At 47.2% G+C, this 27,542-nt stretch overlaps 2 protein-coding genes across 7 annotated transcripts in view; both read left to right on the top strand.

The window, feature by feature from the left end:
* MTHFD1 (methylenetetrahydrofolate dehydrogenase, cyclohydrolase and formyltetrahydrofolate synthetase 1) overlaps window positions 1-11,483 on the top strand; it is a 40,413-nt gene extending 28,930 nt beyond the window's left edge. Inside the window, exons 19-28 of the mRNA XM_064714417.1 lie at window positions 888-956; window positions 1,472-1,583; window positions 1,765-1,904; window positions 2,295-2,336; window positions 3,359-3,459; window positions 4,172-4,349; window positions 4,715-4,822; window positions 6,021-6,173; window positions 10,062-10,165; window positions 10,347-11,483. Of these exons, the coding sequence (XP_064570487.1) occupies window positions 888-956; window positions 1,472-1,583; window positions 1,765-1,904; window positions 2,295-2,336; window positions 3,359-3,459; window positions 4,172-4,349; window positions 4,715-4,822; window positions 6,021-6,173; window positions 10,062-10,151 (993 nt within the window). The 3' untranslated portion in view covers window positions 10,152-10,165; window positions 10,347-11,483. The remainder of the gene's footprint in view (window positions 1-887; window positions 957-1,471; window positions 1,584-1,764; window positions 1,905-2,294; window positions 2,337-3,358; window positions 3,460-4,171; window positions 4,350-4,714; window positions 4,823-6,020; window positions 6,174-10,061; window positions 10,166-10,346) is intronic.
* A 2,076-nt stretch (window positions 11,484-13,559) lies between these two features.
* AKAP5 (A-kinase anchoring protein 5) lies at window positions 13,560-20,800 on the top strand. 6 transcript variants are annotated; one of them, XM_064713905.1, is made up of 3 exons: window positions 13,560-13,996; window positions 14,517-14,637; window positions 15,332-20,800. In XM_064713905.1, the coding sequence occupies exon 3, from the start codon at window positions 15,966-15,968 to the stop codon at window positions 18,486-18,488; it is 2,523 nt and encodes an 840-aa protein (XP_064569975.1). In that variant the 5' UTR covers window positions 13,560-13,996; window positions 14,517-14,637; window positions 15,332-15,965; the 3' UTR covers window positions 18,489-20,800. The 6 variants fall into 6 exon arrangements, with proteins under 6 accessions (XP_064569975.1, XP_064569976.1, XP_064569969.1 ...); XM_064713901.1 differs by lacking the exon at window positions 13,560-13,996 and adding an exon at window positions 14,056-14,153 and having other exon boundaries at window positions 14,517-14,648; XM_064713900.1 differs by lacking the exon at window positions 13,560-13,996 and adding an exon at window positions 14,056-14,153.
* The last annotated feature ends 6,742 nt before the right edge of the window (window positions 20,801-27,542 follow it).

Here is a 27,542-nt window from a genome sequence, read left to right on the forward strand (position 1 = left end):
TGTGGCAAGATTGAAACTAATGAAACAAAGCAGTGAATGTCTTAGAAAGAAATAGTCTTTCATGTCTTTGAGTGCTGCAATTCAGTTGAAATTGAAAGGGAAGAAAAAGAGATTATGGGTCAAGGTTTTCATAACTGCTGTGAACATTTGGCTCAGGACTCACGACAGCAATTTAGTTACTTTTTCAAGTGCTGGATAACAGCTGGTTTGGTTTCCACTGGACTGTCAGTCACAAATGGCCAAACCCACATCTTTTCTTCCCAAAGCACATGAAATCATAAACTTTCATTGCTCAGGAAGCAGAATTCAGCCGAGTATGTGGCTGCACCTGGGAGGAAATGTGGGCTCCAGTGTTTGCCTTTCATGTCAGTCTGGTTGTTCTCATCAGCATAAAGGTTCACTTTCAAAGTTATTTCTGCACAAGAGACTTGAGCAGGATGTAGCAGGTTGTTATGACATTTTAAGGCCAATATGTAGACAAAGTTGCTGAAAAGAAGGAAGAAAAATCCAGGATAAATGGACCTACAAAATCTAAGAACATTTATTTCTGCTGCTGCATGGGCTGCAGTAAACCATACTTACTGAGAGGTTACTGCCTTGCTGCTCTTACCTGCTGACCTTGCCATAGCACTGAAACATGAATTAATTGTTCTTCTGTCATGGCCCAGCAAGGTCACAACCAAGAGGCTGCTCCCACCAGAAATCACAGCTCCTCTTACAGGAATGTAAAGGTCATTTTTCTGCTTTGCTCTGGCTAGAGTTAGTTCTATGTTGAGCAACTTCTGGTACCAAAAACCCTCGAAGACAAAATCAGAGCCTTTACACTACATAGGAACCATCTCAAGGTCTTGGTAGATCTGGAAACTGATTGTCCTTTTTTCTTTTAGGGAGTAACTGGAGCTCTGGCTGTCTTGATGAAAGATACTGTTAAACCAAACCTCATGCAGACACTAGAGGTGAGCACAGGTTATTTGGTTCTTTCTTGGCTCTGAGAAGGCACTTACTGATTTAGTTAATTCATCACAGTCAGTGTGGCTCAGCTCAGAGTTGGTGTTTGCTGTTGTTTTGTGCTCAGGACTGGGTTCCTCCTAGCTCTGCCACTGGCATGTGGGAGAACCCTGAGCAAATGCACTAAAATTTGCTGTGTCTTTGGTCTGTTGTCTATAATGTCAAGAAGTGGTTTGGGAATTTAAATGGTGTGGATGAAGGAGAATGACAAAGAGTTGCTGGGATTTAGCCATCCTTTTCCTAAGCGGATTAATACCTCCACTTGTGGAGATTATAATAATCCTGTTTGCCCTGTAGTCCTTATTGCTGATAACAAATGTCTGATCAGAAGGCTTTAAGATCTGTCTTCTAAAAGTGTTTTTCTTTGCTTTCAAATACCACAGTACTTAGCTCCTGACATGCTGCATATTTGCAAAATTGCACTTTCTGATTTTCTCTCTCTCCTGCATCCCCCTTGTTCTAGGGAACACCAGTGTTTGTTCATGCTGGACCTTTTGCCAATATTGCACATGGGAATTCCTCTGTGTTGGCAGACAAAATAGCATTGAAGCTTGTGGGCAAAGATGGTTTTGTTGGTAAGTGTGGGGTATTTTTGTTTGCTTTTTGTTTTGGAGGGATCTGCCTTTTTTATCATTACTGTCTTTAGGCTTTTTAAACTTTTTTTTTTCCTTGGAAGAAGTTTCTGATTTATATTCTCAGAGTATGATTTCTCCACCCAGAAATCTCTCACACACTTCTTTTTATTTCCTACTCTAGTTACAGAAGCAGGATTTGGTGCAGACATAGGCATGGAGAAATTCTTCAACATCAAGTGCCGCTATTCTGGTCTGCGGCCTCACGTGGTGGTGTTGGTCGCCACTGTCCGAGCTCTGAAAATGCACGGGGGAGGACCTGCAGTAAGTACTGGGCAAGGTTTTCAGTGGGTCTGAGGGGGTTTCCTGTTGTTCTGTTCCAGTCACTTAAAGCCTTGTAGCATTTGAGCAGCTTGAAATTCAGAGTTGTAAAGGAATTGATATTTCCCTGTTTGTCAGCAGCCTCATTGTAGTATGTTCATACCTGTTTGTTTTATTGCCCTAGTGAAGTGCCTGCATGCTGGGCCACTTGTAACAGTTCCAGAGTGAGTCATGTATTTTATCATGCAGTCTTTTTTTTCTTCCTTTTATTTTCTCTTAGAAATAAAAAGGATCAGCATGAAGTAGAGTGTTGTACCTTGATAACAATCAAGTGGGGATTGCTGTCATGGATAAAAGTCTGATGGGACTCCATTTCTTTCCCTTTTTCCACAGGTCACTGCTGGGGTACCTTTGCCAAAGGAATACACAGAAGAGGTAATCTTTAAGCTGTTGTGACAGTGCACCAGCTAACTGTGGCCATGACATGATGGTGTCATGCAGTGCATGCCTGGATTACTAGTGTGTCACTTATTTAGCTTCCACAGAAAGGCTTCTTCATGCAAGCTGTAATGTTCTTTTTTTTTTAATGTTACCTTGGCTCTGCTCTTTCAAATATTTATTGTCCTTGACCTAGCCAGTGTTCAGAGCCTTTTTTTCTCCTTAACTCACACAGTTGTCTGTATGCTCAGATTTTCATAGTAGTATCTACTCTGTTTCCCGAGCCCTCTCAATGTGGAGTAATTGCTTAGCTGAAGTATTGTCTCTGAAAATATCCAGAGTGCCTCTCTAATTACTCTCTTCTTAGCAGCAGATTTTGTTTTTATCCCTTCCCCTCGTTTGCAAGCAAGGAAAGTGAACTAAAGTCTCACCTTCCATCCTTATGCCTTGAATGGTTGTGTACCCTTTGGATAATTGATCAGACTCTTTACATTGTTGCAGCTCTTTCTCTCATGGAGCTTCTGTATATATTATCCTTTGCATAGGAAGGGATGAAATGTCTGAATTTCCAGGAATAGTCTCTGATGCTGCAAAATGTAAATATATGTAAACTAAAAGCTGTTGCCACAGACTTCAAATGGATTTCATGAAATTCACTGCTGGTGATATTTAATATATAAAGAGAAATGTGTCAGAGAGGAAACTGAGGCTTTTCTGTGGGGAGTTAATGAGAACAGGCATTAACTTTTTAAGCATAACAAAAGGTGATAAAAAATGGTTTCTCTTACCTTGACTTGGGAGCTGAAACCAGTGATCATCAGAAGTAGTCACTCATTTTCCTGTCTCCTGTCCAAGAGCTTGCAGTGGTCTGGACTGTTCCAAAAGCAGCACTGGGGATTTGCCTTTGTGGTTTCATTCCCATTTGACATTTTTACCGTTAGCTTCTGGTTTAGTGGGTTTGAAAATAAAGTTTCCCTGCCCCTGATAAAATGTGCTCCCTGCTTGCTGCTTCTCCACAGAATCTTCAGCTGGTGGCAAAAGGCTGCAGCAACCTCAACAAGCAAATCCAGAACGCGCGGATGTTTGGTGTCCCGGTGGTCGTGGCTGTCAATGCCTTCAAGTGAGTGAGCTGGGATGGGGAGGTGCAGGGTGTAACATTGTGCCACTTCATGTTCTGTGTTTGACACAAACTCTTGTTCTCAGTGCTGTTGATGTGTTGTTGGCACCATTTCCATACAGTCATAAAACCATAGGATGGCCTGGGTTGGAAAGAACCTTAAAGATCATCCAGTTCCACTCCCCTGCCATGAGTAGGGATACCTTTCACAAGACAAGGCTGCTCAGAGCCCCATCAGCCTGGCCTTGAACAGGAACACTTTCAACACTTGGGCAACCTGTCCCAGTGCCTCAGCACCCTCACAGTAAAGAATTTTTTCCTAGTATCCAATCTAAACCTACTCTGTCAGTTTGAAACCATTCCCCTTGTTCCTGTCACTACATGCTCGTGTAAGAAGTTTTTCTCCAGCTCTCTTGTAGGCTCCCTTCAGATACTGGAAGGCCACAGTTTTGCATTGTTGGAAAATGCATGAATTGGGGTCTGCATGTTGTACTGCACAGCAAACAACCACTGTGTGGTCTTTTTATTCAACAGAGGTACTTTGAGGTGTGGTGTTAAAGCTGAAGCCAGCCAAGGAGGAGCCTGTGGTTGATAACCCCTGAGCAGCTTTCTGCTAGCTGTGATTTCTTGGGACACATTTTGGATCTTGTCAAAAATGAACATTCATTTACTGTGTGTGCATCCTGGTACAAACATGCAAACTTTCTCCTTGCAGGACAGATACAAAGGCTGAGCTGGCCCTTGTAGTCCAGCATGCAAAGGAGGCAGGAGCATTCGATGCTGTGGAGTGCACTCACTGGGCAGAGGGAGGGAAAGGAGCCCTGGCCCTGGCCCGAGCTGTTCAGAGAGCATCCCAGGCACCCAACAACTTCAGGTTCCTCTATAATGTGGAGGTAGGAACTTGCACTATTGCAGAGATGCTTTGTTTATATCAGTTGGTTTCACTAGCTTAAGTTGTTAGGGCTAAAAGGCTGCCTGAGAAATTGAGAGGAAATGTGATGTTAGAATTGAAACACTGATTGCACGAGTCTCACAAACCTAGTTAGTCACTTCTTACTGTTTTGGCTACCCATTGAAATATTGAAACATGTTTTAAAAGCTCTCAAATTACTCTGTATTTTGTTCTACAGCAAATGGAATTAAGCCTTATGTCTGTAGAAGTGCACTTGATGATGTGTGGAGGACCTGAAACTGCTGTGATGCTGCAGGGCTTTGTGCCTTGGCCATGCTGACTTGCCTGTCTTTTTTGTTCTCCTAGCTACCTATTGTAGACAAGATCAGGCTTATTGCCCAGCAGGTCTATGGGGCAAGAGACATTGAGCTACTTCCAGAAGCACAGGAGAAAGTTGCCCTGTACACCAAGCAGGTGAGTTTTCCACACCACCTAGTAGCAGTGGTGCTTTTCAGTCAAAATCATCGTACTGAACAGGGGTGTTCAAGCTGTGTTGCAAGGGAATCTTCACTCAAATCGTGTCCTTATCCAGGACTCATTAAATGCTGCTATGGCAGACAAAGAAAAGGATGTGGGAAATGAGAAATTTACTTTGTCTTCTAGTGAAGAAGACAGAACTCACTCATGTGGCCCAGTACCACCCATCTGTGGTAGTTTTGGGGAGAAGGGGTAGGAGGATTTAATGATCTTTCCCTACTATACTCTCCAGTCTTTCAGCATTTAGAGAATTAGGGAATTACAACTCATTACGCTGGTTTTAAATAGTCTCTGATTATTTTTCTGTCTTGTTCCATTGAGATCAAGTTCCACTAATCAGTTTTTGATTCCATGTGGATTTTTCTCAGTCACAATTATTTTGGGGAAAGAGTTCTGTGGGTTATACAAGACTTAATGTGGAAAGTTTTTTAAGTTTTGAACTTGCCATCTGGTTGTTGAATTCAGTGTTTTCGGGTTGTGGTGTTGCTTTTGCTCGTCTTACATGTGAAATTGTTGTCAATTTACCTGCTTCTGCATTATTGAAGGTCTTTGAAGAGAAAAGCAATGTGAGGACTGGGAGTTCATTGGCTTCAGGGTGCTGTAACCAATTTTCCTTTTGCAGTCCATTTACTACTGGCATATAGAGCTTCTCACTTTTTCATGCTTCTTATATATTCCTTTACAAGTCCATCAAAATCCCAAAGGCATGCAATTGCCACTTCCTCACAACCTACAATTGTATTGATCAAACACTTCTAATTACTGACTTCACCTGAACAAAACTTTAACTCTGAGCTGTTCAACATTTTGGGAAGAGAGTAGGCTGAAGAGAGTTGGCTGTCAAGGTTGTATATCCGACACTTCCATACCATTAATTTTTTCCTCAGCTGGATGTGCCAAGGGACATGGTGGTTCTTTCTTTAGTACTTAATGGAGGGTGGGGAGAGAATTTGAGAGAGAAGCAATGGGGATGTAGCTTGATCAGTGGATCTGACAGGCTGTGGATGAAGCACTTGTTGGGGAATAAAATGCCTGATGTCTGCAGAGAGTGGCACAATAGAGCAATTAGATTTTTGTACTGGAAAAATTACTGGTTTTTCCACTTATGTCATTCATTTTCTTTCTCTTTTCCCAGGGATTTGGAAACCTGCCAATCTGCATGGCTAAGACTCATTTGTCATTGTCTCATGACCCTGAACAAAAAGGAGCACCTACAGGTTTTGTTCTGCCAATCCGAGACGTTCGGGCCAGTGTTGGGGCTGGGTTCTTGTATCCCCTGGTGGGAACGGTATGTGGCAGCTGTGGGTGAGGAAAAAACCTCATGTGCATTCCAGGAGTCACTTTCTGTTCAGTGTCCTAAATTAGGAGAGTCCTTGTCATTTACACTTGGTGTTTTAACAGTCCAGTGTATCAGGTGCCTTAATAGGGGCTTTTCTCAGGGAGGAGATGGAGGCTGAAACAGACCATTTCACATTTGAATAATTAGCAAGCCCCTGCTGTATTCCTCAGGTCCCACATCTCTTTTCCTCAGTTTTGAGAAAAGGGTGAGCTCTGTAGTTTGTGAGTTGCAGGAACAGCAGGCTGGTAGAGGGAGGAATCCTTGGCCCACCTGGTTGAGGCTTTGCATTCCTGGTGAAACACTTTGCAGGTGACCTCTGTGTACAGCTGTGGATCAGGGCACAGCAAGGCAACCCCTCCTGAGCTTACAGAGCAGATGTCTCTGGGTGAGACCCCTCCAAAGCAAAGCTGAGCTCTGCTATCAATCATTCATCAGGCTCCCCTCCTCTTTGGTTCTCATGGTTTTGCTGACCATCTGTTTGCTGTTCAGCCTGCAACAATTCCAGCAACTCATTTCATGTGCCCTTCAGTTTCTAGTTTCTGTTCTTTGATATGATTGACATATTGTCAGCTGAGAGGGGAGAGAGTAGCAACAATGGAAACAGGATCCTGGAGCAGCTTTGTTATGAATTGCCTGGCAGAAAGAGGAGCTATCTGCAAAATGAACCCACCTTCAGGTTTGCATCCCTAGAAACAGCACTAGGATGAAAGGATCCACTGGAAATCTTACCTGGGGAATCTCTTCTGGGCAAATGTTGAGCGACTAGTTAGATTACCTTAGGGCATGAGGCAGGTGGAGTAAGCAGCTCTTCTTCATGTTTACTAGCCCTGAACCTTTTCCTGAGGTCTTCATTTCAACATGTTTGTTGTAATAAAGTTTCAGAAGCATTAGGGGTGCATGACTCAGTTGATGAAGTTTGCTGATTTAAGAGTTGGATCCTCTCTCCCTTCAAATGCTAGCTAGAGCCAAATATTGGCTGCCTTTTTCTTTTAATTATTTTTTTTAAAAAAAGGTAGTTAAGGTTTCCAGATTATCCAGCATAAATAAGGTAATCACATCCTGATTAAAGTCTGTCTCATCCATGTTCTAAAGACTAATGTGTGTTTTGGGATGGAATGAAAGATAGCATGCCTGTTCCTGTTATAAATGGCATTTTTTGCAAGCCAAGATCTAGTCCAAACAATGATTTATTTTATTATTTATTCCATAAGCATTGGAGAAGGAAAGGGTACACTGCATTAATGAGTAAACAAGAGGGAGATGTTTTCAGACATTAAAACTAACGTTTTGGCTCTTTTTCTGATGTCTTCAGTTTCTATGGAGTTGGACTTTTTCCTTTCTGCTCCTGTACCCATTTCCTAATGTTTTCTTGGCTATGTAGCAAATCATGGTGTTAATTCTGCCAGAGTTAACAATAAGTCTTCTGGCTGGGACGTGATCACTCTTCTGTGATGTCTAAAGCCCAGGGAATGGATGTCCTTTTGAGAAACAATCTGGGGCATTTTGAATCAGATCCTTATTTTAAACCCATTCAGCAGGGGATGTGTTAGCCTCAGAATAAATTTTAGGCAGCAGCCATTGAACTGTGAGCTGAAAATGCAACAAATATGTAGCTCTATGCAGAAGCTTTTAGGATAAATGTGAGGTGAAATTAATCACTGGTGTGTGCCTATTCTTTTTATCTGAAGTTAATCACAAAGGCACATCTTGCTTTATTTTTTTCTCAGCTTCTGAGGTTTGGAATTTTCCTTTCTGGCTTAAAGTTGAAACTGTTGTACCTCCATGAAATACTGTGAAATTTTTAAGGAAATATAATTTCAAAGGTTATCTAGATTTAAATGAAATAAATCATTGGACTCAGATTGATTTGGTTCTTTTCTGGTGCTGCTGAATTGAAAACAATTCTGTTATTCAGCTCTGCTTTTTAGATCCTAAATGGCATTTATTTTGAAAAATCCACAAGAGCAACAAATATATGTTTGGTTGGTATTGGTTTTATTTGAAATCATGTAAGGGATTTGATTATACCCAGGTGGTCTAAGTTTTTTCTTGTAAGTAAATAGTGTGAATTGCCCTCTGTTCCTTTTGAGCACATGTGGTATTAAAGGGGAGGAGGATAAATGAGAAAAAGTTCATTCCTTCAGCTCTGAAAATAACTGCATGAAGCATTGTAGACACTTGTACAGAAAATTAGTAGCCTGGATGGAAATTATTCTGCACTGCATGGAAATTTGGGGTTTGAGCAGACTGCCTTGAAGTAATAGATAGCAGAGTAGCCACTGTGGGTTGCCCTCTGGATGGGAAAGGAGGAAAAATTGACTGTTCATTTCAAAATAGAAAGTGCAAGAAATGGCAAAGTCAGGCACATTTGCAGCACCTCCTACTCTATTGAATGTCACTCTCTGAGCTCCTGCTGTGGCCCTCTGAATCTGGAGGTGGAGATCTACAAAGCTCCATGAGTCTCCAGTGGTACATAAATAAATAGGAAGTTTCTTGCTCTTCGTGGCCAGAGACTGAGAGCTGAGAACAGGAAAACCCCTCTGGGCACTTTGAACCTCTTAATACTTCTGTGAGATGTTCCTGAGAGCAAAATATTTATACAGCTGAGCACAAAGACAGGGAATGGGGGTCCTCTCTGTGACCCTCCTCTTCTCTGTCTGGGAAGGCAGTGGCTCTCATAAAAAGCTAATGCAGCCTCAGAATTCATTACAAAGAGGGGACTTCAGTGATTTTTACCTCTGCATAACCCATGAAAGACTTGCAGTGGTACAGTACATGTGGGACTGGTGTTAGCACTTTTAAATGGCTGAGGAAAATGGGCTGGGACTCCAAAAGCTCCCTGACCAGTTTTGAGAACTGCAGGAAAGACCTCACCAACAGAGCTTTGCCTTCTTGCTGCTTAGCTTATTATCAAAAGGAAGATGGGGAGGTAATTTGATTAGCGTGCAAAATACTTGCTCAGGGAGAAAATACCAGGTTGCCAAAGAGATGTTTAATCTAATGGAGACAGGCATAGCAATGCTGACTGTGAAAGCTGAGGCAGGGTGATGCAGATAGAAAATGAGACCTTTCAAGTTCTCCCTTTTTATAAAAGCAGTTAATGGCCACTGACACAAAGTACCAAACATGGTCAGGGACCCTTGTAGAGTCCATGTTCAGCCTGTGTGTGCTGCTGGGCTAAATGCTGCCCCAGGGGAGGGGAAATGCTGTCAGCTGCAAGGATAAATCAGGCCAGGTGTAGTTCCTGCCAGCCTTGTTCTGCATCCTGAAACTGGGTACTCAGCAGTGGGACAAGTGCAGAGGACTGGCCTGAGGCAGTAGTGCTGGCAGCTGCTTTGTGAGCTTCAGTTCTGCCTCTGAACAGCCCTTCTGAGTGTGTTCCGTAATTATTCCTGATTATTTAACATGTCTAGTTCTAGATTCTCAAGGAATTGTAATCAACTGAGACTTTACAGCTGGCAAAGTTGTATTAAAATTTGTATCTTCACTTTAGTACTCAGAAAACTTCAGAATTAATTGTCTCATCATAGCAAAGTCCATAAACACTCCTCCAACAGTGAACTGGTCAGCTGCATAGCCAAGTATTTTGCCAGATCTTGGGCTCAGTTGCTTGCAGCTGCAGAAACCAAATTTAATCCTCATAAAAAGCCAGAACTTCATATCTGTCTATTGAGCCAGGAGTTTCTGGTTCTCATGAGGTGCTTCAAAACAGTCCATGGCCATCATTCTGTGGTCTGTTGGTGTTCAGGGAGCTGTTGCTATTTAAGTCTTCATTGTTGGATGTTGTGCCCAAAAATGCTGCCACTGCCATTTAACATTGTGTCTCTTGTTGTCCAGATGAGCACCATGCCAGGACTTCCAACAAGACCCTGCTTCTATGATATAGACCTGGACCCAGTGTCAGGAGAAGTAAATGGGCTCTTCTGAAAGGAATTATTGAGGTTGGTGCCTTCTTGAAAGCCTTCAATATTTGGGCTTTATTTTTGCAAAGATCTTGAGATAATGGAGTTAAGCCAATCCCATATTATGCCATATGTTTCCAAATGACATTTTATAATAATTCAGCCTGAAAGTTGCCTGCAGTACTATATAATAGTAATTAAATTTTATTTTTGTTTTTAGCTCCCAGAAGAACACCTGATGAGTCATGTAAATGGAACTGTGCTCTGATCTTTTTTAAAGTCAGAATAAGACATCAGTGAGAATATAGTGCAAGAAGTGACTGTAAGGAGGAGTACTGAAGAATCAACCAGTAACTTTTAATCTGTAATAATTTTTAAACTACTGCCTTCCAAGCTAGTTGACACTGAGCATATAAAGCAAACTTCCTCTACAGACCTCCCTCTTCATGATTGTAGCTGAAGCAGAATACAGAAGCTTGGCTTTAATGACCTCTTTTGATTCAGTGACATGATTTTAATAATTAAAAATCCTAAAGCTGGAGCTGTTTGAAACAGTCTTGGGACTTTAATTGTCTTAACCATCAGGGTTTTGCACATGTATTATCTTTAGAAGTCTTGCTGGCTGCAGTTTCCCCTTTGTGGAATCCTCTGTCGCTCTTCTCACCACGGGAGAGCTGCTGTGCCCTGGCCCTGCTCCAGTGTCACTTCAGAGGAGCAGGGAGGATCCCCTTTGCTCCCCAGAGCTCTCCACGAGTGCTTCCCCTGCCTTCTGCTGGGAGTTTCTCCTGCAGACACCTGAGCTACATCAGAGACAGCCCAGGCCCAGCTGTGACTGCTGTGTTCTTCTGTCCATGGAATGAAAGCTCTGCAGAGCAGATCTGGAAGCACTGGCCCATATCTGTGGCTTCTGCCAAATGTGTCCTTGGAACCATTTCCTGCTCAACCATAAGTGCAGTTACACCATTGACAGGCCTTCTTTCACATGGTACCTTTCTGATCAATAGAGAATGTGAATAGTGATCAAGTGATTTGTAGCAGGTTTTGTCAGCAGGCCAAAAATCATTTTGTAACATGAAGATAGCATTGCTGCCAATTTTTTAACTAATACAAATAAACTGGCAAATACTTCAAGTGCTTTTTGGGTTTTAATGTATGCACTGAGATTACTGAATTAGGATTTATTCCTGTGATTAACTACACACAACAGCAATCATTGTATTGACAAGTAGGAGTGATTATTGCAGTAATAAGTAGCCTGCAATGCACCAGGGTGTGTGTGTTTTAATCTGGTTTCCTTCCCTGGATGATGTATGTTGTCTGTAGGAAATAAACTACCTGAATTATTCTGTGAATGTGAGATACTTGCATCTGACTGCAGAATATCTGAATTAACAGTCATGAGGCCCATCTGCTTGTATCAGAACTGAATCTAAAAACATTCCAAATTTGGTGAGAACTGGGAGGATCAGGATGTAGGTGTGCACCAACGTAGGAGAGCATTTGTAGTACACAGATACTGTGTGTGAATATATATATATATGGATATGGAGAGAAAGATCTCTATCTCTTCAATTATTCAAGAGGGGAGAATAATTACATAAAAGTTACCTGGTTGTGACACAAGCAGACAGAACACTTAAAATGGTTATGAGAGTATTTGAGATGCATTCACAGCCTCCTGAAATGTTCTTTTTGATGTAACCCAGCCAAGGGTTTCCTGGCAGGCTCAGTCCCCTTGCAGGGGGTCAGGAGGGGCTCCCCCAGTGCTGCCCAGCCTGGCTGGGGGTCCCTGCAGCCCCTGGGCCCAGCCTTCCCTGGAGCAGGGTGCCAGAGCAGATGCTGCCAAGGCTGCTGTCAGTTCCTACATTTAATCTTCCCTGCTACGCTGCTTTTCCTGCAAGTGCTCTGTGTTCCACCTTCATTTTATGCTTATGAAAGATGGGATAAGTGCAAATTTATGCTAAGATTAGCCTCCTTTTAGTTTAGCATGAGATCATAGCCATGTGCTTGAGAGAGATGGTTCAAGAGGTTGCTAGTCCCCCTCCTGCAGTGAGGCACAGCGCCGGATCAGGCACGAGCTTTGAAGGGTTTGCTGCACAACAACAAAGCACAAGGGCCAAAAAAACAGCCCCAAGCATCTCCAGGGATCAATGGGGAATGTTTTCTAACCTGCACTTCCAACCTCTTTTTTCTCCTGCAGGATGGATACATAAATAGGTTATTTTTTTAATACTCTCCTTTGCAGTTAAGGGTGCCAGCTAGGTCTTGTCCTATCAAATAGGACACAGAGGACACTTAATTTCTCCTAGCTAAGTACTCAGTGGTTCTCTTCTCCTCCTGTTGCTTAGAGAAAAAACTAATTATGTACAAATTTCTACTCTGTGGGCTATTTGTGGCCTGGTCCTTAGCTGGTGTTCCAGCCATCCGTCCCTATGCTGTGCTGTTGTGAGAGCACTGCTTCACATCCTGTAAGAAATAACACAGACTTATGGTTTTAGGTAGTGCTGGGGACAAGAAAGGGGAGAAGGTGTTGCTTGGTTGGCTTGTTGTGTGTCACCAGCACCACAGAAAGAAAACAGGATCCAGCTGGGCCAGCATCTCCTGTCCAGCTTACCCAACTTCTGACCTGGTGCTTTGTTTGCGTTTTATTTCCCTTTCACCACAGCCACTGGTGCTGCCATCTGCCCCTGGAGAGTCGGCAATAATTGGATTCCATGCAAAGTGCTCCCGAGGGGATTCATGGCAGCTTGCCTCCCATCACACCACCACATTCCCCAGCCTCACATTACCATCCTCATTGTCTGCTTCCCTCCCTCCTGCCTCCAACTGCAACGAGGGAAAAGCTCCTTGCTTTGAAGGGCCTCACTTGGCTTTAATAAAGCAGTGGATCATAATTAGAACCCACCACCCACCTCAGGAGAGAAGCTGTTTCCAAATGAAGTTTATTATCCTGAGTGAATGCGAGCAAACACATCTCAGAGGGGAGCTTTTAAAAAGGCAATTCCTTGTGATGCTCAATGCACTTTTTCAGCCCTCCTGGCTGGTGTTTCAGCCCAACTAATCCATTTTGTACCTTTTTTCCCATGAAGAAGCTGAGGAGGGGGGAGGCCATGTGTGTTTTTCTAAGCCTGGCCTACACTGGAAGCCACTTGCAAGTTCAGAGTGCTGCTTTGCTCAGTTTCTCGTGTGCAAACACGCTGTGAAGCAGTTAATGTCTGTAAAGCCTTTGTGGGCGTCAGCTCCCCGCGGAGATGAATGGGGACGTTCGGGCATCTCAACTGCAGTTTCCTGTAGTTCATCAGCTGCACTGGGAAGTCCTTTTAATGGAGGCTCTCCCATCAATCATCACAGCTGGAGACGTGATTTTTTAAAGTCAGATCTCAGCTGCTTTGGAGAGAAGAAAGGCTCCGATAACAGAGGCACTTTCTCTGGTGTTTTGGGCATGGATTAGTTTGAAGCCAAGAGCTGGCTGTCCTTATCTCCACCTCCAAAGGTGTAGCTCTTGCAGCACCTCCAACAGTGAGTGCTGAAGGCTGTGAATGTTTTAGGTGGGACACAAAAAACAAGAGCAAGCCAGGAACCTTTCGCACCAAGCCAGGACACCCCTAGCTGTCCCTCCTCCCCGCGAGGTGTGCTCCGGGCTCCGTTGCCGCTGGGATCCGAACTCCAAACCGCAGCTCGATTGCTGGGAGGACTTCACCCCGAGCTCAAGTTGGTGGTTTTGGGGTCTGCAGCTGCCGTGCACAGCCTGGGAGGGGACGGAAGGTTGCTGTGCCAGCGGGCGAGGGATCGTGCCCCGCCAGGGGAAGGGATGCTGATCGGCGAGCGGGGAGCGGCGCTCTCCCCCCGGCGGCAGGAGGCGGCGAGCAGGTGCCGACCGGGGCGGGGGGCGGGCCGGGGGCTGGCGGGGGGCGGGGGGCTGCGGGAGCGCCCTCCCCGCCGGCCCGGGGGGCGCGGCTGCGGCGGAGGCGGCGGCGGCAGCGCAGCCGCGCGGAGCGGAGCGGGGCCGGGCCGGGCCGGGCTGCAGGTGAGGGCGCGGGGGGCGCGGAGCCGGGGCCGGGGGCGGCTCCGCCTCGGGGACACCCGCGGGGGCGGCGGCAGCAGCGCGGTCCCGGGGCCGCCTCGGCGGTCGCTGCCCTGGGAGCCCCGCGTGGCCTCGGAGGGGTCCGGCCGTGGGGGGACCCGGCGGGGGAGCGGCGCTGCCGGGCGGGTCCTGCTGCGCCCCCGCGAACGCCCCCAAAACTTGCCGGGCGCGGGGGCGGCGGAGCCGGGATGCGGGATGCGGGATGCGCTCGGGGCAGCGGCTGCTGCGCTCGCACGGCTCTGACAGCTCCGCTCGGTTCCCCTTAAAATAGCCTCATTAAAATCATAATAATCTCTTAAAAACCAGATGTGCTGCGGGGGAAGCGTGCCCCGGAACCCCCTTTTAATCACCCTACTCCTGAAAAGCAGAGCACGAAATGCCGTGTAAAGCCCTGCCCGGAGCCCCCGAGCCCGTCCTGCAGAAGTTGGTCTGTTTGTGGTAACACCTTTTTGCATCGTTCTGTCTAAAAGGTTCTGGTGATATTTCGAGGCAGAGCTTTTTCCCTTTTTTTTTTCCTTTTTTTTTTTTTTTTTTTTGCTAAGGTTGACACACATCTTATAACATCATGTCTTTGATGAGCACACACGGTGTTAATTGAGGTTGCCATGGGAGGCATGCACGTAGTATAAATAAGCTCCCTTCTTGCCATGTGATTTCGCTTTTGTATTCCTCAAGCCTCCTTTTTGTATTCTCTGTTTTTGCATATTGTCATATGGTGCATTAAAGATAAAAATATCTGCTGTCTCAGGGTGTAATTTCCCTAGCTGGAACTATAAGTGCATATGGAGCAGTGGGGAAAGGATTTAGCAAACCGTAGGAGAAGGAAATATGTGTGTGCCTGTGTAATAAGTATTCGCCATAATATGGGCAGTTATATAAAAGAAGAACTTTTTTACCACATAAAATAGCAAAATAGTACTTTCTGTGATGGAACATCACTGGGTTGACATCTTGTGGCCTTATTTTGCCTTTGGATATTGATGCTAATTAGTGAAAAAAATGTGCCATAGTGCATCCAGCCCTGGTCTGCCTCCCAAAATAAAATGTTTAGGGAGAAAAAACTTTTTAGTACTTTTAAAAAATTTCTCTACGGGTCTTATCACTCATTTATTGTGTTCCAGATAAAAAGATGAAAGCCCTGGTCATGCTTTGCAGCAAATTTCATGTAACATGCGAGGGGAACTGAAGCAGAAACCAAAGCCAAGGCAAAGCAGCGTCTGACCTTGTCACTGGGGGGCAGAAAACAGCCGCTGCTTCCACTGGTGCTTCCATCAAACTCCCTGGGCAATGTGGAATTTCAGAGAGCTCACAAAGTGCAAGTTCCTTCCAGGTCCGTGGGGTGAATAAAAATTGTTAATTCTTGGCTTGATTTGTCATCCTTTGGGGGAAAAAAAAAGGTATGTCAGCCTGGCCATTATACAGTTAGACCAAGCACAACTGGAAGTGGGTTGCTCCAGAGATGAGAGTGACTGAGGCCAGCAAAGCCAAGGAGAAGCCTGTTCAGCTGCACATCTACCAGGGATTCCTTGGAGAGGTGATAAAGTGAGTAATAAGGCAAAGTGGGAGTTATAAAGTGGATGCAACAGCTCCAGCAGAACTTCTTCTCACTGCCACATAGGCTCGTTACAAAGCAACAAACGTTATCTGGAAATCCGTTTGGGGAAAAAAATGCACTTTGAGCATCTCTGCAGTTCTTGTGTCTGAAGCATTGATCAGGAAAATCGGCAGCACAACGCCAACAAAGGAGAAGAGAATATGGTGAAGGCAGCTAAGGAAATTGAGATGGAGAACCCAAGAGAGGCAGAGACTCCCAGCACAGGGGCCACATGTTCCCCACCAGAGGAACAAGCTAAAAAACCCTCCATGCTGTGTTTTAAGAAACGGAAGAAGTCCTGTAAGAAGGGGCTGACTGTGAAGGATGCGTGCGAAGGAGCCTCAGAGGAGAAAAGCCAGTGTGTCAGCGCTGACCAAGGGGAGGCCAAGGCTTCCAATCCACCACGATCCTCCAGAGGAACCTGGGCAGCCATCAAAAACCTTGCCAGGCCTCAGAGAAGGCAGAAATCCTCCTCACGGAAGAAGGTGCCCTCTGATTCCCAAGTGCAGCTGGAGGTGGATGCTGAGGAGAGCTGTGCGCAAGACCTCCCAAAGAAACGGGCGAGCTCTGGGGTGAAGATGCCCTGTGTGAGGTTCTCCAGAGGTAAGAAAAAACCCAGCCCCTCAGAAGCAGTGGAGGAGTCAGAGGCCAGTGCTCAAGCAAATGAAGTGATGGGTGTTGTGAATAAGGCTATTGAAGAGCCAGAGGATTCGGCCCCGACGGACAAGTCTGAATCCCTCAGGCCAGTCTCTGCACAGGAGGAGCAGGATACGGTGAAGCAGGAGCAGCATAGAATGAAGGAGGACCAGGATACAATGAAGACGGACCAGGATACAATAAAAAAGGACCAGGATTCAGTGAAAGAGGACAACCGTACAGCAAAGGAAAATGACACCTCTGTTGGGAAGAGTGAGCCCCTGACAGAGCCCACACGGGATGCAGAACATTCGGAGTGCACTGTTCAGCTGGAGATAACTAGTTCAGAGACATTTGATGAAATAGCCCAGGACAAACAGCAGGAAGTGAGTATGCCCTCAGCCACAGACGATGAGGAGGGCAGGGCAGTTGCTCCCGAAGTGCCTGCTTCTAAAGATCAACCTGACAATGCCCCTGAAATCACAGAGTGCCAGGAAATCCCTCATGTCTGCAAAGAGATGCCTGAAAGGGATGAATTGGAAAAGAGCATAAATCTTTCTAAGGAGTGCAAAGCTGAGGAGACTGTAACTGATTTCAGTGAGTTGGCATCCAGAGGTGATGCAGCGAGTGTGCCGGAGGCAGCAAATGTGCAGGATGCAGTGAGTGTAAAGGATGCAGTGAGTGTAAAGGATACAGTGAGTGTGCAAGAGGCAGCAAATGTGCAGGATACAGTGAGTATGCAGGATGCCACAAGTGTGCAGGAGGCAGAGAGTGTGAAGGATGCAGTGAGTGTGAAGGATACAGTGAATGTGAAGGATGTAGTGAGTGCACAGGAAGCAGTGAGCGTGCAGGATGCAGTGACTGTGCAGGATGCAGCAAGTGTGAAGGATGCAGTGAGTGCACAGGATGCAGTGAGTGTGCAGGATGCCACAAGTGTGCAGGATGCAGCAAGCGTGAAGGATGCAGTGAGTGTGCAGGATACCATCAGTGTGCAGGATGCAGAGAGGGTGAAGGATGCAGCAAATGTGCAGGATGCAACAGGCATGAAGGATGCAGCGAGTGTGCAGGATGCCATGAGTGTGCAGGAGGCAGCAAGTGTGCAGGATGTCACAAGTGTGCAGGATGCAGAGAGTGCACAGGAGGCAGCAAGTGTGCAGGAAGCAGTGAGTGTGGAGGAAACAGTGAGTGTGCAGGAGGCAGAGAGTGTGAAGGATGCAGAGAGTGTGCAAGATACAGCAAGCCTGCAGGATGCCACAAGTGTGCAGGATGCAGTGAGTGTGCAGGAGACAGTGAGTGCCCAGGATGTAGCAAGTGTGCAAGAGGCAGCAAGTGTGCAGGATGCAGTGAGTGTGAAGGATGCAGCAAGTGTGGAGGATGCAGCAAGTGTGCAAGAGGCAGCAAGTGTGCAGGAGGCAGCAAGTGTGCAGGATGCAGCAAGTGTGCAGGATGCAGCAATTGTGGAGGATGCAGCAAGTGTGCAGGAGGCAGCAAGTGTGGAGGATGCAGCAAGTGTGCAGGATGCAGCAAGTGTGCAGGAGGCAGCAAGTGTGCAAGAGGCAGCAAGTGTGCAGGAGGCAGCAAGTGTGGAGGATGCAGCAATTGTGGAGGATGCAGCAAGTGTGCAGGAGGCAGCAAGTGTTCAAGAGGCAGCAAGTGCACAGGAATGCTCCAGCCGTCAGATACTGGAAGCAAATGCAGGCGCTGGTGTCAGCATCGTCATCACCATCACCGAAGCTGAGGACTCTGACAACACAGACTCTGACCAGGCCTATGAGCCTTCCCCAGTTTTGCACCAAAAAAAGCAAAAAGGGAATAAAAAATCTAACAGGAACGCTGATGTTGGTCAAAAAGAGGGCCCTGAGGCTGGTGGCAGTCCCCAGGCAGAGGAGAAGGGTCTGGGTGACCAGGGCCACAGAACTGGGGAGCAGTACGAGCTGCTCCTCATAGAAACTGCCTCCTCCCTCGTGAAGGCGGCCATTCAGTCATCCATAGAGCAGCTGGTCAACGAAATGGCCCTGGAACAGAATAAGCACAACAGCTTTCTGTGATGGCAGCCTTGCCCAGAGAGAAAGGGCAGAGGGAGTGATTTCAAGCTCCGTTTGGCCTGCGGGATGTGAGGAGAACTGGGAGAGCTCCCGGGGCCGCGGTGTGGTTCATTCTGCATGCCCGTTCAGTTGTGTCCATGTGAAACGATCCCGGGACGTGGGCAGGCCCTGCTGAGGGCAGCGTGTCCCCTGGGCCTTCAGACAGCGCCACTGGCCACAGCTGCGGAAACATTAAGGTGTTACAGTGACTGTATTTCCACTTATTGGCACATTTCTGTCACGGCCACATCTCTGCTGTCCCCCATGCCCTGTTTCCCTGCTGTTCTCGCTGTAGATCTGTGCATACCACGTGTTGGAAGAAAGGCCCTGAGAGGCAGCGAGTGCCCGACCTGCTGCTGGGGTGGATCCAGGGCACACTGAAACATCTGGAGCCTCGCTGGGCCTTTATTGCAGATGAGGAAGAGCAAAGTGTCTGCAATATTAACAAGAAATCATCAATGCCAGGCTGTGCTTTGTGCTGTGACTGGCCCTCGCTAGGCCCGGGCGCCAGGAGCCGCGGTCAGTGCTGTGGCCCGGAGCCGGCGGGTTCCAGCGAGCTCTCTCCTTCCTTCCTTCCCTCGGCCTCTCCCCTGTCAGGAGCAGCCTGTGCATCTCCAGACACGCTAAAGCTCAGCACATAAGCCTCGCCCTGCTGACCCCGGGCTGAAAACGACAGCGCTTCGTCTGCTGGGGGAGCCTTTCTCGCACCATTGAACTCGACGGGCACAATTCCCTGCGGGATCACGGGCTTGGCCGGGCAGGAGCAGCCCTGCCGCCGCCAGCCCCTCGCCCCCCTCGCCTTCCTCCATCCCCATCCCGGTGTCGTGCTGAAGCTCTCCTCGGATGTAGCATATTTTTTTATCCATGGCATGCGATATAAATAGCAGTGAGCTGCATGCGTGTTAGCAGTCAGCAGAGTTTGGGAAGCTGCAATGTGCTGCCGGCACAGGCTGGGATTGCTTTGGTTTGGTCTGAGTGCCGCTGGCATCCCCGGCTGCTGGCGGAGCCTGTCCCGCACCGCTCCCCCCTCAAAGCCCTCCCGCCTCCATCCAGCCCAGGCATCCCTTGGGAATCGCATTGTGCCCGGCTCGCTGCCACCAGGCTCTGGCACGCCATGGAGCTCGCTCTGAAACATGCAGGGAAATGATGGAACAATCTTACCAAAGTCCTCAGGGAAAAAAAATCCTGACATGAGGACATGGCTGGAAAATGCCTGGACAATCCTACTGCTGTCAGACCCCAGAACTGCCCTGCCCGAGGGGTTTGCACCATGTGTGTGTGTGTGTGAGCATCACCTCCAGCTACCAGCACCCCAGGAGAAAGGAGCCTTTTAAAAATATGGGATTGCATCTGCGTGGCTGGGATTTGTGTCCAGCTGTGGGCAAGGCAGCGTGTTCCTCTGAGAGAATTCTCCTGCGTGTTCCTCAGCTGGCACAGAAATAGCAGCCGTGCTTGGTGATTGCTCACTGACCGTGCACTGAGATTTCCCTGCCCAGCACAGGCTTTGGATTCCTGCTGAAATACAAGGGCTGTACCTGTCCCTCCTATCTGGTGCACAAACATGTTTTAAACCTTGATAAAACAGCTCCTCGATATCACGAGAGGACTGCCAGCAGCAAGAGCCACAGCTCATCTCTGTGCAAGTGAAACTTAAAAAAACCCAGAGACTGGTAAAGAAAAAAAGTGTCTTTTTCTTCCTGTGAATTTGTTTATTATTGATAATTGATTTGTTAATTATTGATAATTCAGTGTGTACAATTTTAATGGCTTTGTACTTCATACTGGTCCTTCCAGGTATTTTGCCATAGTTTTGAAAAATGGACTTTTAAAGGACTTTTAGACATACCTTTGGAGCTGCCACAGCTCACCGTAGGAAAAGCCATCCTGGTACTGGGAGAGGCTTACAGGATTACACTGGGCACTGTGGCAGGCTGGTGCTGAGCAGAGGGCTGCAGCATTGCTGTGGGATCCCACTGGAGTCAGCTGCAGAGGAGGATGTCCAAGCTTTAGTAAATAAACACAAAATAACCCCCCAGGGCCAGGCTGTCAGCCTGCTAAGCTGTTTTGGGAGGATTTGGTGTTATTTCAGTACTGCCTTCTAGGCGAAACACGTCTTCAAAAAAGGAGGAGAATGGCAAAAATGCCCAGTCCAGCCCTGCCCTGTGACTTTCTCCATGTCAGGGGTTGTGTTTGCATCCTCTCTTGTGTCTGGTTTTCCCTCTGTTATAGCTGTACATAGAACTGATGATTATTTCATTAAAGCTGAATGTACCTGTTGTTTTCTTGCCTTGTGATTGAGTGGGCAGCTATGGAGAGGTTTTCGATGTGAAAGGATTAACTCACAGGGGTGCTCCATTGTGTCCAGCTTTTTCAGGCAGTCCTACAGTGAGCAGAGAGAAATCTTAATGTTGGTGGCAGATCCAAATTCCTTGGAGGTTTGCTCCTCCTCTGCCCTTTCTATGACATTTCCATTTGGTTGCTGGTCAATCATTTCTACTACAGAGTCCTGGCTGCCCAGGGACTGCTGTAAGGAATTTGTGAAGGATCACAAATCTCTGGCAGCTAGAGGAAAAGCCACCCTGCTGCCCCAGGGTTAAATTCCCTGTTAGATACCCCGTGGCACCAGAGGAAAATGTTTGAGGCTCTGCAGACTGACAAGGGTGGTGCTGACAGCGTTCAGGTTGGGGCTGGAATTTAGGGAAGGGGACATTTGGTGCTTTGGCAGTTTCTGTGGCAGATCAAATCAGTCCCACACCCTGTTTGTTTTTTGTTTTTTTTTTTTTTTTTTTAATAATGTCCTTCATGTAATTTAATTTCTTGGGACAGTTTAAAACATGCACAAAATACGATGGAAAGGTGTTATAAATTTTTAATAGTGTTAATACTATCTATTCTTTCAGGTTTACAGAACAAAATATAGGCTCATAACAGCTGCTAATGACTTAATTAAGACTCTCTGCTCCTTCCTTATGATTAGAGAGTAGAACATTAATAAAACATTTATTCTTTCATAGAAGGAATGATAAATTTACTATTGGGAAAGGGAACCAGGGAACCTGTGAGGATGTGGCTGTGCCACAGCACCAAAAGGTGGCCTGACTGTAGGACCATCATCCTCACCAACAGCTAAAATAATCTGGAATTATCATAGAATCACAGGATCATTCAGTTTGGAAAAGACCTCTAAGATCACCAAGCACTGCCAAGGCCACCACAGAACTGTGTCCCCAGGTGCCACATCCCACACCTACATATTATTTAAATCCCTCCAGGGATGGTGACTCCACCACTGCCCTGGGCAGCCTATTCCAATGCTGGACACTCCTCTCAGGGAAGAAATTTTTCCTGATATCCAATCATTTTGATAGCCCTATTCAGCTTCTGAGCTGTCTGGCTCCTTACCCAGAAATTCATTGCTTGCTGCCCTCTGAATTGTGGAAGTGGTTCTTCTGCTCACCCCACAGCCTGTGCTGCTGCTTTTGTCCCAGGTGTTCCCAGTGCTCTCCTCAGGGGGGACAATTCAGCTCTACATCCAACAATTTCCCTGTCCCTGCTTTGCTGTGTCATTTTGAATATTTTCATCTCCCACAGCTTTTTTATGTTAACAGCAAAGAAAAGAGTGTTTAAATAGTATAACTCATACCCAGAAAGGCTTCCAGGGGGATAAAAAGCTTTTCTGTTAAGACAACACTGAGCCCAGCAGAAAACAGGTGCATCCATTGAAAAGTTCCTTGTGGAAACTGCCAGTAGACAATGATGGCACAAACAAATATTGCATTTTCTTTCCTGCCCTGGGACACCAGAAATGGATTAGAAATGCACAGGGGCAGATTTCCAGCTGCTGAAGGTCATGGCAGCTCCATGGGCTTCAAAGGACTGACTCTACAGCAGCCAGGAGCCTGGTGTTTGAATCCAAGGTGCAATCCCTGCATAAATCGTGGACATTCTCATATGCAACATGTATAAAAGGGAAGATGCAGTTGTGGGGGGTTTCGTTGTTTTTGTGGAGTTTGGGTTGTTTGGTTTTGGGTTTTTTTCACAAATGTATGTAAGAAATTGAGTAAATTCACAAAATACATGGGAATCCTGGTTTGCACTTGGGATGGATGGATGGATGGACGGATAGAAGCCAGACCCACATGTACAGGCAGTGAAGCCCTAATGCTTCCTGTGTTATAGATAGAACATTTCAACATGAGTAACTCAAAATGAACTGCTCCAAGGAAACAGATTGATTTAAATAATTGCTTTAATATGATTTTACCTCTGCAGTTTTATTTCCCAGAGCAATGGTTCTTGTCAGCTCTTGTTGGGTACTACTAAAATAATGAAATGCTTTTCATTTGCAAACGGACAAAATCTTAACATTAAATATGACTTTAAAAAACACCTAATCAGAGGATGTTATTTCTTATACAATATAGGTTAATGTTTTTTAGGAGGCACAGCTTTCACGTGTCTTTCTTTTTACAGAGAATTGTGACGAGTGCAGTTCTGTGCCAAATGATGGGATTTTTCTGCTGTGAGGTTAAAGTCCACTTAGCCAAAAAGTGGATTTCAGCAAAAATACCCAAACCCAGCATTTTAAAGTAGGTTTCGTTATATAAAAACTGACAAACAGGCTGGATACAAAAGGGAGGGAGACAGTAAGAAAACATGTTTTGCAATTCAGATTGTTCAGATGAAAGTATCATCTGCAGCTCGAGCTGGCAGTCACCCTGTCAGTCCTCAAGTTAGACCTCGCATTGATCTGCCTTCCAAAGCTCTTTGATCTGGAAGAGGTGACACCCTCTTATTCAGCAGGGTCCCTTTCGGGCGCTGCCTTTCCAATGCCAGCTCCTTACCGGTGCACGGACACAGCGAGCACTGCTTTGTTCCTGAGAGATTTCCATCTGGAGAGGGATGGATGTCATCCCTGCGCCCCAGCGCCCGTCACTCGTGTCCCGTTTGCTCTCACCATTTGCCATTTTAATGAAGGCTCGAGGCCGCGGCGCGTCAGGGCTCGGTGCGATGACAGCTCGGCGTGACGGGACCTGCTGAGATGGCAGCTGGGCGGGGAGGGCAGGGGCTGCGGCTCCTGCGGGGCATCCTCGGGAAGGGCAGGGGGAGCGGCTCCTGCCGAGCATCTCCGGGAAGGGCAGGGGGAGCGGCTCCTGCCGAGCATCCCCGGGAAGGGCAGGGGGAGGGGTCCTGCCGAGATCCGGGAAGGCAGGGGGAGCGGCTCCTGCGGGGCATCCCCGGGAAGGGCAGGGGGAGCGGCTCCTGCGGAGCATCCCCGGGAAGGGCAGGGGGAGCGGCTCCTGCGGAGCATCCCCGGGAAGGGCAGGGGGAGCGGCTCCTGCGGAGCATCCCCGGGAAGGGCAGGGGCTCCTGAGGGGCATCCCCGGGAAGGGCAGGGGGAGCGGCTCCTGCGGAGCATCCCCGGGAAGGGGGAGCGGCTCCGATCCCGCTGCCGCCGGCGGCCCCGCCGCTCCCCGCCTGCCAAAGCTCGCAGACTGCGCCGCACCAAGGCGCAGCCCAGACAGCCTGAAACCCAATTTGCATTCCATTTCCCAGCTGGAGCAAGGCAGGGAGGCCGAGGCGCTGGGAGGCCCGAAGCTCCCAGCCGTGCGTGGGGCAAGGAGCGGGCTGCGGCCAGAGCAACAGGCACGACAGGAAGGCGCGCCCGCAGCCCGTCCATTATAGCCGATGAGTAAGCGAATGGGGCAAACAGCCCGGTGGGGGATGCTCGGCCCTAATGACAGGCTGGGCCGCCCGCCCTGCTGGCTCCGGCGGCGCTGCGGGAGCGGGGCCCTCCCGGAGGGATGGCTGCGGGCACAAGTGACGCGGAGCATCGGCCGCCGCTGCCGCTGCTTGGGCTGGGGCTCGGCGAGGCTCACGCCCACCGCTGGATCCTGTCTGGGCGCCTGACACCACTGCCTGCCTGCCACGAGGTTCTTCTCCTGCATCCATCACCCCTCCATGGCTCGCTGCCCTGGTTGCCCTGCCCTGGCGCCTAGAGGTGGCTTTATGTCCTTAAACTGATGGGTTGCAAATCCCAAGGATTGCCAGGAGGGACAGAGGGCTTTAGACAGCGTTTCCCTACAGCGTTTGTGCCAGTGACAGGAGGATTCACACGGACTGAACGTTGCTGCATCCCGGCAGGTGCCCCCGAGGCACCCCAAAGCTGGAACCCCCAAAGCTTCCCAGCGCCACCTCCACCCAGTGAAACCCAGAGAAGGCTGAGAGCTCTGCCCTGCCTTTGTTCTGAGGGTGCAGCCTCTGGTTTAGAGCTGGTGGAGAACATTTCCTCTCCTAGGCTGCTTTTGAAGTTGTGTCATTACTTTTTCTTAATGAAACATGCAAATCCCGCAGATGCCGCGATTGCATCTCAGGGAGCTCAGTCCTGGCACTGCTCTGGTTGCAAATATTTAACCAGCATGTAATTTAGGACACATCCATCCTCATTACCTTTTCCCTCATGATTTCTAATTGCTCAGAATATATTTTCTTAGTGATGGACTGCTGGGAAGCCCACTCTGTTGCAGTCGTTTTTGGCAATCCTGGGCAAGAAGGGAAGAGACTGAGTTTTATTAAACAGGGAATCTGCCATTAATCATGGCAGAGGTATGGCATGATGTGTTGGCTGATTGCTGTGGGAGGCCTTCCATAAGCCATGAAGTTTGGCCACTGATAGCCCATGGTCCCCTTCAATGATGCTGAATTGCATATGCTGAAGTCACTTTTCACTGCAGTTCTGAAGGCTTCACTTACACAGGATAAATACTTTCTGCCTCCAAAATACCAGAAAACTATTCAGTATCAGCATTTGACTGAAGAAATGAAATGTCATGATAGCAGTATTTCATGGCCTTATTTTTAACTGTAATGCTCACTGCTTCAGATTTACATCCCAACAGCACATTTCATTTCCCTCTTCAATCTTCTCAGTGGGCAAAAAAGCAACATTCTCCAGACCCCACACTGCAAGGAGTGATAAATACAGCTTTGTCCACACATTTTAATGCATCTTAAGAAGGCTGAGAATCACAGACCCTGTTGGATCCAGCAGCATCAGAGCACTAAAAATACCTCAAAACATTTCAAATTACCTATCTTGAAATTGTTTCTCATGCTCTGGTGGTTGAGCCAGCCAAGGTACAGTCAGCATTTTGGGGCCAGCACCCAGATACATGATGACAGCCTTGAATGCACTTTGTGGCATTGCAGAGGTTCACTTGAGCTGGCTGCAGAGTCTGCTCATGCTCAGGGGCTTTGGCAGGGGGGAACTGAGCCCCAATCTTCCCATCTTTACATAAAATATGAGCTGCAGAGCCCAAAGAGAAGGCACCTCAATGACTGTGGTTCATCAGCCCAGTACCCCTAATGATGGGACCTCTCCAGAGCACATGACAAATCTCCAAGGATCCCCTGGAGCTTTGGGACTTCCATCCTTGAAGTATTCCCACCCCAGGGCTTTCTTTGCCTAAGCCCATGTGCATCTGTTAACCAATCACAGATATCTGGAAGGAATCACTAGTATAATTATTTTGCAGACTGTGACAATTTTTTTAATGTTTTTATTAAAAAAAAAAAATCAAACCACAACAAGAAATGAGTATTTGTCAAACCCAGCTGTGCAAGTCAGGCAGATTTCCAAGCATGCACCGACATAAAGGTTAAGCACTCAGTAATTCAAGTGTCTTCCACATACAGTAATAAAACTTCTCATGATTTATCCAGGAGCAGCTGCTGCCCTTGCTTAGCAAATGTAACTGCCCTGTAAAATTATTTTCTATTCATAAGGCTTGGAGAGAATTATGTTTTTATGTTAACATAACTTGGAGCTGATGATTTCTGTCTCCAGCTTTTCCTGCTGCTTTAATTATAACAGTGCTTTAACACTTGCAGTAGGAAACTGCTGAAAATGCAATTCTTGTATTGCAAATGATGCAAAAAAAAAAAAAAGGCCTTTGGCAGACGTTTGATGTCACAGATGTTCAGTTCCACAAAGGTTAACCAAAGCACACCTTTAAAAGGGGGTGTGAGGATAACAGAAAACAATCCTCTACAGTTGTATCTTCAAGGATACACGGGAACACAGCCCTGGTTTATGTCTCATTTCAGCTTTGCTGGTGTCTTTGCAGTCAGTGCCATGGAGCCCCTCCTACAGCACACACAGCTCAGTGACATTTGGCTCTTTCACCCGAGATCAGAGCTTTTATAAAAGCTCCCTTTTTAATGGGCAAGAACAGAACAAAACCGTCCAGCCCACACACCTGAGGACGAGCAGCGTGTCCCAGAGATGCCTCGGGCACTGCTGCTTGTTGTCCCTGCTGCTGTCCCCAGCACTGACCTCTATTGCCACCACCCTGTTACCTCTGCAGAGCCATCCAGAGCCCTTTGGCTTTCAATACCAATTACTTCAGGCAAGTTAGGCACCTCTTTGACAATCCCAGGTGCTCACCTACTGACTGAACAGCTGATATTCAGTCCCTCTACACCTCATTTCTACAGCTCCAGCCACCCCAGCAAATGCTTCTCTGTGTTTTTAAACTAAATGCAGGAAGCCAAGGGAAGCAAGCAGCACCCAGGGAAGCCAGCCCACTCAGTAAAGTGTCACATACAAATAAGGAATGACCATAAAATATCTCTTTTTTTTTTTTTTTTTTTTTACCCATCATGTAGAAATAGAGGTCAGTGGAAGCCGGAGGGCATTTGCCCAGTTATGAGCAGCCTGTGCTGGATGTGATTTAGCTGATGCTATTAGGCTGGGAGAGAAGCAGAAGCATTTCCCTTCTAGGAAATGCTCTGTGTGAATGGCTCCGTGCTCAGATGCAGCATTCACAGGCCTGGGTGTCAGCTGGGTTCTGTTTGTTTGCTTGTTCCAAAGAAGGGCTTTTTAAGCAGGGTTCAAATGTGTTCACACCAGAACAGCTTCAATGGGTACAAGCAGCAGAAGGAGCACTGGGGCTTGCAGGGAAGCACACTCCAAACCACAGCCTGCATTTTGCAACATCTTCTCGGCAGGCTCGGGCA

This window comes from Zonotrichia leucophrys, chromosome 5 (genome assembly GCF_028769735.1).
Source record: "Zonotrichia leucophrys gambelii isolate GWCS_2022_RI chromosome 5, RI_Zleu_2.0, whole genome shotgun sequence".
In the NCBI taxonomy this organism is placed as follows: domain Eukaryota; kingdom Metazoa; phylum Chordata; class Aves; order Passeriformes; family Passerellidae; genus Zonotrichia; species Zonotrichia leucophrys.